General features: G+C 37.5%; 1 protein-coding gene across 1 annotated transcript; it reads right to left on the bottom strand.

Annotated features, from left to right (window-relative positions):
* Window positions 1-5,053: 5,053 nt before the first annotated feature.
* On the bottom strand, window positions 5,054-14,574 carry LOC582373 (carboxypeptidase B). Its single transcript, XM_011666505.2, has 10 exons — window positions 14,428-14,574; window positions 12,907-12,988; window positions 11,451-11,699; window positions 10,866-10,967; window positions 10,163-10,273; window positions 9,693-9,806; window positions 7,779-7,869; window positions 6,614-6,831; window positions 6,252-6,336; window positions 5,054-5,378 (listed from the first exon to the last, which is right to left on the bottom strand). The coding sequence occupies exons 1-10, from the start codon at window positions 14,493-14,495 to the stop codon at window positions 5,152-5,154; spliced, it is 1,347 nt and encodes a 448-aa protein (XP_011664807.2). The 5' UTR covers window positions 14,496-14,574; the 3' UTR covers window positions 5,054-5,151.
* Between the last annotated feature and the right edge of the window lie 682 nt (window positions 14,575-15,256).

The raw sequence follows: 15,256 nt of genomic DNA, 5'->3' as shown, positions 1-15,256 counted from the left end.
GTATAATTTAATTTGAAATTGTATAAATATATATAAATATAGTCAAACCTGCTTTAGTGACTGTCTACAAAGACCGCATCTTTTGTTTATCTTGATAATGATTTATCATTGAAACATGTACTAATTTAAAAAGGAACCTGTCTGCAAAGACCACTTTTTGTGTTTCCCTCGAGTGGTCGCTATAGACAGGTTCGACTGTATATATATATATATATATCCTTACGATGAGAGAATCTACTGGCAGAACATACACTTTCCATTTTGAACAGTGCATGGCGCCCTATGGCGTAGCGGTGAACCAGAAACTTTAGAGGGATATTGACATTATGAAGGGGCCGGCTATATAAATCTTATAATAAGAATAATTATTCTGATTATTACTGATACATGTATTATCATCATCATCATCGCTAGATTATTAGAGAGAGGGAGTGTTGCTTATCTAAACTGATTCCGAAAGGGCGTATAGTCACTTAATTGCTGATCCACAAACGTAATGCTATCAACAATCTTGTATTTGGATTACGAAAACATCCTTAACACTGACCTGGTTTCCTTTAGTAAATTATTTTGGTTTCTGATCTGATTTTGAAACAAGTGACTTTCTAGTAGACTGCTGGAGAAGTGTGAACTGGTCAATGCCATAAAAATAGACTACGTGTCTATAACATATATTACCACAAAGAATCTCTGATGCACAGGGCATTTCTCTCTTTGTAAGTTTTCAATTGTGATCGCTCTGCATGCTTACAGTGGACCGGTCAAGGGCGGCATGGCTGAAAGTAGACTTCAAGAAGACTGCCACTGTTCCACAAATATTTGTTTTTCTCTCCAATTAGATCCGCAAACTTGAAGATCACCCACGCATAAGATCCAAACAATAACGTGTTAAGCTGTCAACAAGTTGAAGGCCAAAAAGCCAGGATACAACAAAAAGAATCATGCAAACATCTGCACAGCGGAAGAATATTTTATTTGTTAGAATGGGTACCAGATAAGTGCCCTTTTTTAGCCGATTTATATCATGATCATGGTTATAATGTTTGAGCCGATCAGGAGCGGCGCGGCGAAACGGACAGGAGCGATATCAATAATAAAAGAAAGCTATCTGTATCATTATACATAATTTATGTATCATTGTCAATATGGGCAGTGTTTCTTCTGTACATCTTCTTCTTATTATCTTTGGTTATTTAAAATACTAAGCGCACATATTGTGGGAATAGCCCCCGACCTACTCCAATAATATGCTATGTACTCCATTGGTCCATATATTTTGATTGAATTATATTAGATATTTACAAAAACACTTGCAGAGATCGTCGATGTATTAAGTGCTATAAAATCCCAGATTATTATGAATATTAACATTATCATTATCATTATTATCATCATCAGTATTATCATTATTACTATCATTATTATTATTGTTGTTATTTTTATCATCATCATCATCATCATCATCATCATCATCATCATCATCATTATAATTACATTATCATTATCATCATTATTATTATCATAATTATTTCGAAAATTATTATAATTATTATCGTTATTATTATCATCTCAGTATCATCGTTAATCACAAAACAATCGAAAAACATGTGGTATGCTAACCAATTTATGGTTAACCTCAGTCCATGGCAACCTTACACTTTACCCCGATATAGCAACGGAGTTTAAACACGCCATTCTCGAAATTATAGAGCACTTGTGGATCCAGACAGAGGAAGAGAGTGGGAGAGGGAGGAATAGAGAGAGAGAGAGAGAGAGAGAGAGGGAGGGATAGAGAGAGAGAGAGAGAAGGGGGGAGGGGGGGGGGGGTAGAGGAAATAGTCCCCGATTTATTTCACATTGATTTCATGGACGCGCGACTGACAGCATGAGGTGAAATATATTTACGGATGAACACCATCGAGGGTTTATTTATTTAAAAAACACATACTCCCACTTCATGACAAACAAAGAGTAAACCTTTAAAAACCATATCCGAACTGAAAAATGGAACAGATGAATTATACATCAACGGAAAGCTTATAAGCCGTAGGTTACGACAACATCAATTAAATGCCATTTTAGTTTCAGTCAGAGGAGTATCAGCTCTCTGAAAACTCAAAATCCAAAGCTTAGAAAATCGGAAATTGTCGACCCTAAAACTTGCTATCGACTTGAGGACATCATTTTATGTAAGGTACGCATATTCACAATGACTTTGCATTAATTAAGCACGGCTCATCGCCTCAGCTATATAGATGAACCGATGGAATTCACATGTTATGTCGTCCCTGTAACTTTGGCAAAGTTGACCCATGTTGACCCGTAATTTGGAGGGGTGTTGAAAATAAGGTTTTAATTTGCTTTTGTGCAATAATGAAAGGGTAATACTTTTTATTCCTTTATATCTGTATTAAACATTAATTCAGTTTTCCATTGATATCAAGTTTTATTTTCATCGGATAGGGCCTTTAACATTCACGGGACTCTCACGAATATAGCATATTGTTTGTCGGTTTGGTCGGTTGGTTTTATGACATCTTGTATTGAGTGTTGCTCTCGGCCTTCACCTTTGTTTCGTTTTGCTTTTACGTTTTTTAACCTTGTTGTTTTAACCTATTTTAAAATGGAAAATAAATGTATTTGACGAATGGTGTTTTTCAATAACTTGCAATATCATTGATATGAACACTCAAGAAACATGAATAGTAGAATCGAAATGTCGGAGCAATGCAAGTCTCTTTTTGGGCAGGAAACCGAAGAATGTTCGTAGTATCATCAGACTCGTCGTGCGACTGTCTATGATTTGAAACCGATTTGGTCTTTATCACTCCGAAAAGAAGGCTCACGATGGCAAAATTTCGGTTTTTAAATATTCATAATCATTGTTCTGCATCTCAATTAGAAAGATTAGATTTGTTTGAATTTCCAAAATAAACTTGGGATTGCATTTTTGTCGGATCCTACTATATGGGATAAGATGAACTTTCAGTCTACCGCACACTACATTTGACTACGATCCGATTTGGGACGAATTTGCGACGTCACTTGATATGGACGCAATCGCAATGATCGAGGATTCGAATAGTGCTGAATTGCTGTTCGGTCTACAACCAGTTCGTCTATTACCCAATTAATATATTCCCGTATGGTGTACGCCCAGCCCGTCTACTATCCGCATGCCATTGATTGGCCTAATAACCATTTCGTCTTCTCATCATTAATAATAATAATAACTATTTCTTATATGGCGCTTTTTCAGGAGGGCCCTATCAAAGCGCCTTACAGATATATATACTATTACCCCGGTCATCAGATTCAAGGCTTACCCGCACACAATGTATGCACATTTGGTCTAATTTCCATTTGGTCTAATCTTCAATAAGTCGGTCGGTCTAATTCCCAGTTTGTCTAATGCCCAATCCGTCTACTATCCATAAAGTCTAATAATCATTTGAGGATAAGTATTATTTATGATTAAATTATTGTTAGACCATATGGATAGATTAGATGTGCTCGGTGTACATTATATGGGAATAGACTTGGGTAGTAGACGAACTGGTTGTAGACCAAATGGCAATAAACCTTAATATTCATTCAATATTATTGATCAAATCTAAATTTCAAGGGTTTTTGATGCTTCATCCTCTTTGGAAGAGGAAAAGCTAAATCGACTCAGAATAAGGGAGTTTACAGATACAATCTGCACATGGGCAGATAAAGGTCATTTGTACCAAAAAGGTAAAATCCACAGAGATGAATACTGGATATGCGCTCATGAAAGTTATGTAACATTATTCATTTATGCACCAACGGTACATTCTATGATACGCAGTATTCTTTTCAAGAGGGCAAACAAAAGGTATTCATGAAGCACATCTAGGACTTTGGCAGTTATTATTCTAATATGCTCAAAGTGGCACTTCTCCATGTGTAAAGGATCTGTGGATATTTGGGGTCATTTGTACCATGTGCTATCTGTAAACTCCCTTATTGAAGTTGCTGACAGCTGATTAATAATACGATCCTCTACGATTTGAAGTCGATTTGGCTTTAATTCTCACCAAAAGATTTAAATGCACCACCTTTCGATTGTTAGTATTCTTATTTTTATATAAAACCTGAATACGGAGGGCGATATTTGTTTAGAGTCCATATTTCATAAATAAAATTACTATTCCTTCAAAAATCAGAACGCAGGATGATCGTAAAGTGTGCGGGAAAATTAAGATGGCGCCCTAGTCATTTAAATGTGATAACGTTCCACTCCTGTCAAATATTTTCATACCTGGCACTGGGTTCTGGGTATGACTTTTTACAAAAGTTTTCTACATTCAAAATGTGTTTAGGATCACAGTCTACATGCATTATTATTAAGACCTGATATTGTTCTTTATGTTATTGCAGACAAATGACTCAAATGAATATACTGACTGTCATTTATACGTGGATTAACATTCACGTTCATTTATTGATTTCGATGAAAGGTATAATATGTTTAGCACTGTGATAAGTAACGTGGATATCTTAATATTAGGAGCCGAAGACCACAATCAAAGCGGTAACGCCATTTCTTTATTTATCGAACTATTATGATCGCAAAGACTTTCGAGAATCAAAATCAAAATAAGGCAACAAAAATATTACATAATCCGAACTGTATTTCTATAGGCTGTTGATATTGCCTTCGAATTGACGCGTTACAAAAAAAGATATATTGTCCTCTTCGTTCATGCTATTATGACATGCGTTAATACTCCCAAGATTTCGACGGTTAAAACCTGGCCCATTTCAATGCCACGTGGCTTAGATAACTACGTTTACAAGTGAGATCAGAATTCTGATAAATTTTGCCGCTATTAGATCATGAATATTGGATAAGAGCAGGATTTATATATTTTTTTAAAAGTCACTGTTGTCCTCTAACGTTCAGCTCCACCACATGCATATAGCAGAATCACATGATGTTAACATCGATAAAACAATTATATTACAACAAGGTATGATACGAAATTAATTCGATCAATCCTTGCAACGCCCCATAAGTTTAAGAGCGAGAGAGAGAGAGAGAGAGAGAGAGAGAGAGAGAAACATGATTGAATATCAGAAACATAACCCATGATTGGTGTTGGTGGTCGAGAGTCTAGGCTGTTTTCATAGGCCAAGCTCGTTGAGGACATGGGTGCCAATGGCGCGCACGGCAGCGTGAATCTCGTCGTAGGTGTCTTGTATCTGGTCCTCAGGGAGAAGGAACCCGTACTCGCCCGTGTCACGGAGCTCCACCGTGTAAGAATACTTGGCCCCAAGCCCCCCTACAGTGTCGCCCCGATTTTCTAAGAAAGAGGCGTAGCCCCAATCCTTGCTCGAGCCTGCTGCGGGGTCTGTGAAGAAGAAGAAGAAGAAGAAGAAGAAGAAGAAGAAGAAGAAGAAGAAGAAGAAGAAGAAGAAGAAGAAGAAGAAGAAGAAGAAGAAGAAGAAGAAGTAGAAGAAGAAGAAGAAGAAGAAGAAGAAGAAGAAGAGGAAGAAGAAGAAGAAGAAGAAGAAGAAGAAGAAGAAGAAGAGGAGAAAAGGGAGAAGGAATTTTTTTAATGTAAGATGTTTGCAGACAACGATAGTGTTCATCATTCGTCCTTTCTTTGTGAAAATACAATTCAGTTAAGGCCTGACTCCGACACAAAACTATAAATTAGACAATTCACAACAATATCCATACATATTACTACATGTACTATTAGTACTGCTACTACTACTACTACTTCTGCTATATTTATCAACATCAACATCTTCATTATCAACATCATCTATATCATCATCTTGATCACTTATTATTTCAAACTTATTAATGGATAAAAACTTTGCGATAAGCCTCGGGTGAAAATACACTAGGCCATTTGAACGATACAATCGGAGTTAAATTTGATTACTAAGCATGTTAAATTTAGTATTTTAGAATACAATTTTTTGACTTTCTATACGAAATTCGTCGCAGAGCAGACGTAGTGAGGTGTACGGCCGGTTGTGACCATGGCATTAATACTTCCCTTCCTACGGGTCCTGTAAAGGCTGTAATTAATATTTACCTCAGCATTGCTAGGTACACATTTAATACACCTTGGCCAAGAGACACAGACTGATGTGGGTAAAACGAATTGATCAAGAAAGTGAGCACCGAGCAAGGACCGAACCCGAGACCTCTCGTATAAGAGCCTTCACCGATAAACCACGCTGTTCCCACTAGATTCGTATTGACTTACACAAGATTTCTGCTCCCGCACCGTAACCATACACTTTCTGCGAAGTGGCCAAAATAGCATCACTCATTGCAATAGCCATTGTCATCTAAATCATAAGGTAAAATGAACAAACATGATTATGATAGATTTGTTTGTCTATTTCATTATTTTACTTACATAATACATAAAAGAAACAATTTGAAGAAAGTAGATATTTTTACACAAAAAGAACGTTCTCGATATAATGATTCGACTATGTTTTTCTTAAGGATATGAGGATTGAGAAAACGGCCAATGTAAAGCACTGAACAATTTAATGAAAAGTAAATTATTACAAGGCATGACGAAACAAATCAGATAACTAAAAAATGTAATAATATTACCTGGTCATCGTAGTCCTCCGTACGAGGATCTGAGTCGAGGTAGGACCACGGTGAGATGATGACCTGTGAGTAACTGTGCCAGTCAATGAACACCATGAAGTCCTGTCCCTCGGCCTTCTTCTTTCGTAAGAACGCGACGACGTTAGCGACTTCGACCTCGGAGAGAGCCTCAGAACCGTGATAGATGTCCGAGCACGGCCATGGGCTGGTTCCGACGCCTAAAAAAGGACGAAACACACAAAGCCAAATTTAATAACAGCAGCAATCGGGTTGAAATTTAAATATTAATACTATCTTCCAGTAAGACGTGGCCTTTAAGAAGACCAAACCCAACAATCAGTGACCCGGCATATGTTCCCGCGACAAGCCGGCAACTGATCCGGGCTTGAATTAATTTGCGAAAAGTATAGGACCAGGCTTAGGGCTGAAATGGGTTTTTGGTTAGGTCCAGTCCTAGGATTATTGTAAGTTGCAGTGTTTGTAGCAGAAGACAGTAGTAGACGTATAGTAGCAGCAGCAATGTTAGTAGTAGTAGTAGTAGTAGTAGTAGTAGTAGTAGTAGTAGTAGTAGTAGTATTGGTAGTAGTAGTATAGAAGTAGTAGTAGTAGTAGTAGTAGTAGTAGTAGTAGTAGTAGTAGCAGAAGCAGCAGCAGCAGTAGTAGTAGTAGTAGTAGTCGAAGTAGTGGTACGCTGTGAAAAGGTTGGGCAATGTTTTCCAACACTTTGCCAATAGTCAACCCAACCATCTATTGGGCAATATTTTCGTATTTTGCCCAACAGTTGGTCAAGATTTTCCCAACAAGTGGGCTACCGTAGACGGGCAGTTGAAGGGTCATATCTTTGCCCAAATTTTGGTCTAAATACGAAACAATTATGCACGTGTGAAGTAGGGTACTTACGTTTACCAATACCGCTGGGCAAAATATTGCCCAATAGATGGTGGGGTTGACTATTGGCACAACGTTGGGCAAAGTGTTGAAAAGATATTGCCCAACCTTTTAACAGTGTAGTAATATTCGAAGATCTCCAAGAGAGGTGGATAGAAGGAGGGGGAAACTAATGAAATGAAATGTACAGAGCAAAAGAATAATCTTTCCATCGGTTCAATTCTCTTGAATATCTGTGTAAAATTCGAGAATTGAAAACTATGATAAAAGTATGTACCTCCCCACTGATAAGGCCAGTTTCTGTTTGGATCTGTACCGGTGCAGGCAGCACCTGCATTGGGTGAACGGGTCTTGCGCCACAAACGGTCCTGCAAAAACAACAACATGAGTAATGGTATTTTTCAAGTAAAGTTAACTCTTCTGCTTATAAAGTTATTCATACGCTCATTAATTTCCATGCTTTTTTGTGGAAAGATTCCTTCCTCTAACCCTGTTTCTTAACATGCTCAAACCTTTGAAAAGTTTTCACAAACATTTTACTCACTCCGTTTCTTCGTGGCTCCGCGTCGTTGGTTTCAAGACTTAGTATGAACTTAATAATTTTTTGTTTTTAGAAAGGTCTAGAAAAGGGTCATACTTTCCTTTTTACACGATCCTTAATAATTCCCCTTCCCTTTTACACCATCATTTTCTATAATTTTGATACGATTTTTGAATCTTGGTTCTTGAATCTTTAATCTTAGGGTGGGGCGTGTCCTCCAACCTCCCCCTACTTTAGTACACTTAAATAATGACCATTAACCTTCGCTACTGTGATGATGTAGTTCATATAATATCATGTATTTATCGGCAGGTCCAAGATCCATTTGCAGTTCCATACGTTACCAATGAAAAAGACAAATAAACAACAAAAAATGAACACCGCATTTGTAATTTTCCTTGTTATTGATCCCAGCTTTATAGCAGGGCTAACTTGACAGTATCATGGGGTGTAATACAATTCGCCCTCTGATTGGTCAAAACTCTAGGCATGAAATTCACTACCGACTGCTAGGCAGAAAAGCAATAAATATTGACCGGGCACAGTTCTACTCGCGCATACGATGCAGGGACGTCCGGACGCAATAAATGCTCTAGTCCAGAATCTGGCCGGTTCTTCATTATCATATTCCCTATAAATGATTCAAGCCACCGAAGATGGCGTTATCAACGAACTCATATACGCTCAGGAGCCCAGCCTATATTTTTTTTCGCCGGGCGTCCTAATTTAATGATCACGCCATCTCCGGCTGGCAGCAAGTTAATAATTGCGTTGGTGTGGTGGAGATCCGGGTGGAGATCAAAATTAAATAGGCCAGGTTCTGGACTACAGGTGCTCATGAACAGGGCCGTAGCCAGAGTTTGATGGGTTTTTTTTTTTTTGGGGGGGGGGGGGGCAGCACATACATGTAATCGATTGACGTCCTGGGGAGGGGTCTAAAAAAGTTCAACCGATCTTGAGAATTTTTTTTTTTTTTGGGGGGGGGGGCACGTGCACGTGCCCCCCCCCCCGTGACTACGTACCTGCTCATGAAGCCAACAATGGATGCACGCATTATATACGCGCGCTTCTCTTAGATTTAGATTAAATTAACTTAATTCATTGTCTTTTTGAGAATCCAAACGTGAGATGCGGTATATGAAACTAATATTGACTGCTGAATTTTCGGGTCCCGTTTAAACTACAGCTCCTCGGTGATCTCGAGCCTGCACTATGTCCCCTCAACTTCGTATAGTTTCTAGATCACCTTGGGTTATAGTTTTATGATGGGGGGTTGGGTGGCCGGACACCTAACAAAAATAAAACCATCTCTTTTGCCTTGAGATTTAATTAAACAAAATATATTGAATAAATAGCACTGACCATCATGAATATTTGTCCCAATATAATATTTTCCAACATAAGTTTTAGAAGATTTATGAACTATTGCTTGTAAGCTTCTTCAAATTGCTGTTTTAAATAATTGTTCAGATACGCAACCGCATGTCCGGACACACAACATCTACCTATAACTGTGCCCCTCAAAGCAGTCCATATTTGAATACTATAGACGACGGTGGTAACGTATGTGACAAAATATCGTGGACTCGCTCATATTCGTCGTCATCCGAAATATGAGACTGGGCTTGTCTTAACTATCCCCACTCTTACGTTTGTCCATGTGTAGCTGTACCCGTCGGCATTCAGAGAAGGAACGATGTACCAGTCTATATTATCAAACATCCTCACAGCAAGATCCTCGTTTAACCGGTATTGGTCTATAAGCTTAAAGAAAACAATGAAGACATAAACAGTTTCCAGGAGAAATTTAAGAACATCCGATATGATATCTAAAGGTTTATTTAACTATTTACAGTGCCCTTCCGTTTAACTGCCTTTTAAATATTTTCATCTTCGTATGATTTTATTTTCTTTCTACAATTCAAGTTCAGTTTAATTTAAATATTATCGTAATTGTGCAAGTGTTTCACTTTGGTAATCTAGATCACTTTAATAATTATCAATTGAAATATTTACTTTGCAGTGTGAAATTAGATAGCTTTATCAGCCTTTGGTTCTTGCGATTTGTTAAACTTTTTCCTTTTTCTTATTCCCCTCACAGACACTCACTCTTTATCTACCTTTTGAGTGAATCCCATGACAGTAGATGGTGAGACCCATTCTCGAGCATGAATACCGCCCTCAAACCAGACACCTGGTGGGTTAGCAGACTGGCTTCCAGTTCCTCGGATCTTGTGGGGGGGGGGGGGGGGGGGGGGGTGTGGAGAAAAAGTCAAATATATCTGATTGAGATTTCAGAATGCCGACGACTAGTTACGGGTTAGCAAAATCAAATGCCTAGTTACACGTTCCTTCTCAATCGTTCATTTCATGACTAAAGGGATTAGGTAACTTTGTCTCAGATTCTAAAACAAAATCCTGGATTTAGCCATGCTGCAATGATAATTACAAAGCTTTAGGTCAGTCAGGAACCCCGTGAGTTTTACAAGCCGATCGCCTGTCTGATTATCAAGATATTTCTGATTGGAAATCCAAATTTAAAATTCGTTTTCCTAACGGTTTTATAATACTACAATCTATTGTGGAAAATGAATATGGTAAAACCGGTCACTCAAAGAATTTTACTTTTTTGAGGCACTTTATGATAAATTTGAAGTGCACTTTTTTTAGAGCTTCAATATTAGGCCATATCACAGACACTGGTAATACGTAGGGCCGTGCATCTCAGATTTAACATTGTTAAACGATCCCTTTAAGAATAAAATCAACATTTTATTAAACTGTATCCTGGATAGCTTGCAAACAAATAGTCAAGATGGTTACCCTGAATCCGTTGATCTCTCTTCCTTCATATGATTTTCCGAGCAGGAATGGTTCGATAATGTCACTGTTTTCACTGGCCATGTCAGCTACCCATTGTTGGATCTGTTTACGCATCAAATAAATTCATAAAAGTGATATCAATCTTTTCGATTATCATTAAATATATAGGAAAATAGATTAACAGAAGATTAGATATAACATTGCAGTTCAGGGCCCTCTTGCAATAAAAAATGCGTTCATGAATTTATCAATTTTATCAATATTGCTCTATTTGCACGGAAAAGGTAGGTCCTCGGTTATGCAGTAAGTTACCAGATAGTCCTCGGTTATGCGGTAAGTTACCAGATCGTCCTCGGTGTGTTATATTTCTACAAAAATGTGTGTCCTCGAATAAGAAAGAACGTCGTGATATGTCTTGTGAGTCATCGATTCACTTGAGCTCATATTTCTAATCACTTCTAATATCATTCACATTTTGAAGAAAAGATATATTTTACATAATCTGATAACGTCTTTATAAACGTAAGTTGTCTTTCACAAATAAAAAATATTATATTCAAGATCACCGTAAATGTTGTCATTTACCTCGTCATAAGTGTGGTAAACATTGTAGTCGAAGTTGTCTAAACGTGCCCCGATGGAATGCTCTCCTCGTCGCCTCGCAAGAATCTCAGCCATTTGATTGGACACCAGTTTGTTGACTTCATCAATCATAATTTCAAAGTCCATCTTCTGCTGCTTCAGGAGCATGCGCAGAGTGCCCCGGCCATTGGGTCGTACCATTATATCGACAGGGTGGCCGGGAATTCTTGAAATGCCGGTCCAAAAGTCAAACTGCAAACAAAAAGGTAATTTGAGGGTTTGCGGCTGTGTTCTCCTCGACAGTTGCTCCGGGTTTTACTTCGTCACAAGTTTAGGGTTGGGGTTAAAGTTAGGAACTCTGATAGTTTAGGAAATTGACCACTGAGCAGTGGTCACAAGAGCATGTGTCGTACAAAAAATGTACATGAGTGAAAATCAAAAGTAGTATTAGATTCCACTCTCAAAAGAGTTAAGTACAACTTGAAGTGGATTCCGCTATAATTTAAATGGATTCAGAAATCATAAATAAGTGATTCCTGCCTGACAGGAATCTTTAAAAAATAAATAGATTCCCATTCGTCTCTACTACACGAGATGGCTCTCATAAATAGAGTATGTCGACATAGTCAACTTTATCTGTTTATCTATATCAAACAACTATGCTATGCTAAGCGGAACAGGTGGTACATTTCACATGAGATAATAACGAGATATTCATTTAAGATATCATGTTTTTCTTTTATTGTAAATACATGTTGGTTCAAATTTGGGTATAGTAAATTAAACTATTAAGAAAAGTTTCTAGGATGAGGCTAATCTCAACTAGCTTTTGCCATATGTTGGCTCAATTACAAAATGTATAGTTATTGTCAAGCTGAAAAACACTGATCTTGAAATGTTGGTAATAATCTAAATGATGTAATGAATGAATGAACAAATGAATAATAAAAACGACCGTAACTACTTTGAAGGAAAAAAACAAATTTTAAGGCAATTTCAAAAGCCACGTACGTCACCTATTGAATGTGCAGACATGGCAATGACGCATTGGTAATTCGAACACGATTTCTATGGGAGTACAATAGGGTATTGAAATTGCTCTCGAGTTGATTTTTTTCAGAAATAGATGGAACCGTGTTAATATGCCAATAATTGTGAAGATAAAGTTCACATGTGTGTATTTGCTGATAAGTTGATCACCACTCTGATATATGTGTGGTGGTTATTTTACTTGGCTACTAAGAAAGCATAAATGCTTGTTAGTAAGCAACCAGACGGCCGACGGCTTTAGGTCCTCTCCGAGGGACATGGTAATGAGGATTAATGCCTTACCAAAGGGCACTAGGCGCACCGGATTACTAGACCACTGTTCTACCAACTGAGCTATCGCGCCATATCCTTCCTCCTAAGTTAGTATGAATGATTAATGTACGAAAAACTATATATACTTTTTTCTTACCTCATCGGCCATGTTTTCTTCGACGTAACTCAGCCATCGCATTTGATTCTCCGTCGTTGGCTTTATCCTCCAGACTTGGTACCTGTATCGAGAAATATGTTCGAAGGAAGGTTTTGCTCGTTTGTTTGTTTGTTCTTTTCTTCTTCTTCTTCTTCTTCTTCTCCTCCTCCTCCTCCTCCTTCTTCTTCTTCTTCTTCTTCTTCTTCTATCTTTCTTTCCTTTTTAGACATAGTATTGAACTTAAGCCGACATTACTCATTTCACACATTAATTATTATTATCATTTTTGTGCGAGGAGCTTAAAACTATTTATTCAACAACATGAAACTTTGTTGTTTTTTGTCATTCACTCTGATCCTTTAAGAACGGGGCATTTATTGGATCTTGTCTGAACTTGTTTTGTTCCGGACTGATCCGAATTAATAAAGAATATGAGAATCGCAGGAATTCCGCTGACAGGAAGTAATCCTCTTCAACACAAAGGCTTACACGCGACACAATAGTTATCGCTGAAAATAACACAGAACGTTATACATGTAACTATAGTAAAGTATTTTATGTGAAAACTGCTTCATGCATGTTCAAACTGGACTTAAGCAGTGTTTGGAAAACCTTCATGATCAAGATTACTAAAGTAGGCTTATACATCGTTGCCTATCTATATATTCCTGCATGTTCTTCTAATCATTACTTATCCAATACGCAGATAAAGGCCCACATGAATGAATAACTGAAGGCAAACATGATAATGATTATAAAGAAATGTAAAATAGATAGGCAAAAGACCATTGGCACGATCGCAAAGGCTTTCGAAAATTAACCTAAGGCGAATATTGTACGCCACCTATTGCAATGTGCGAACATGACAGTGACGTATATAATATGAACTATTCCGAAAATGATTTCTACGGGATAAACACTGTTGGTCATAATGGTGGAATAATTATTTTTACCCCAATTTATGGAATGATTTTGACAATGATTTATTCCTAATAGATCTAGATAATAGTATACATTCTCAGATTTTATTGAATAATAATTTGTGAGTGTTTGTTTTGCGTGAATGCTAAATCAGGTGTATGCTACTATGCTATTCAAGTAGGGGACCTACGTCCTTAAGTCATAACTGACAGTAATGAGGATTAATGCCTCATAAAAGGGCACTAATATATCACATCGACACGGTTTTGATCCTGGGGGCTCACAGTAACGAGGCCATTGCTTAGCCACTGAATCATGACTGTACGCAGCGGGGGCTAGAGTACGTCGCCGCCCCCACAAATACAACAACAACAAAAGCAATATATTATCAATAATTCATTGCATTTTGCCCCGACCTCTAACATAACAAAATACTCTGTATGGGCATGCCTTGAACCATAATGCATGGCTCTACAGGGGAATTTTCCCAGTAATTTTTCCATCATTATGACCAACAGCTACAATAGGGTATTGAAATTGTACTTGAGTAGATTCTCGAAAGTTTTACAATCTTGTTAATTAATCACGCATTCAGCTTACCCCTCATAATCCGCCGAGGCGAAGCAAGCCAAGGAAGCGAGTAAAATCAACTCCGTCGCAGATCTCATAATTGAAGATGCTTGTAGACCAATAAATGGACTATATTATGATTTCAGATCCAGCAGATTAGCCGTATATAGCACAATCTGGAAGTCTCGTATCCGCGTACAGTCGTGTGAATATTACAATATGTTGCCATTTAGGGTAGATAAAATGGGCTATCGCGTGTAATATAGATTAAAAAAAACTGCATGCCAAATATGGCATTCTGTTCAAGTCTCAGTTTAAAAAATAGTCTGTTTAATTCGTAGCATATTAGTGTTGCATTGAATTGAATTGATTTGAATTAGTTTATTGGAAAAAAACAACATGACATGCAGCACAAGGCTGATACGTATTATCTGTTTTTATAAAGTTAATATATATTTACATGATAAAAGTCTACAAATTACTTTATCATAAAACGCAATGATATAAAGGAATTTTTCATGAATTCACGATTACGCGACATTGTTTTAGTTGCATGCTATAGTGTATAGTCACGATTAAGATCAGAAAAGATGATTGGAAAATAATGATTGACCCATGAAATGATGACTCAATTCTTTCTTTCTTTCTTTTTCTTTCTTTCATTCTTTCTTACATAACAATCGTGTTTGTTGAGATTTATCTGTCTCTCTCATTCCATCTTGCTTGCCATTACTTACTAGTTCTCTCTCTGCCTCTCTCTCTCCCTCTCTCACACCCTCTCACTATTTCTCTATCTCTCTCTCTCCTCCCCTTTTCTACAGTCTATTCTTTCACTACCACTAGCTGTATTCGTTCCGAA

Source organism: Strongylocentrotus purpuratus, unplaced genomic scaffold (genome assembly GCF_000002235.5).
Source record: "Strongylocentrotus purpuratus isolate Spur 01 unplaced genomic scaffold, Spur_5.0 spur5_scaffold_2, whole genome shotgun sequence".
Classification (NCBI taxonomy): Eukaryota; Metazoa; Echinodermata; class Echinoidea; order Camarodonta; family Strongylocentrotidae; genus Strongylocentrotus; species Strongylocentrotus purpuratus.
The sequence above is the reverse complement of the archived record's forward strand: the minus strand, read 5'-3'. Positions and strand labels throughout refer to the sequence as shown.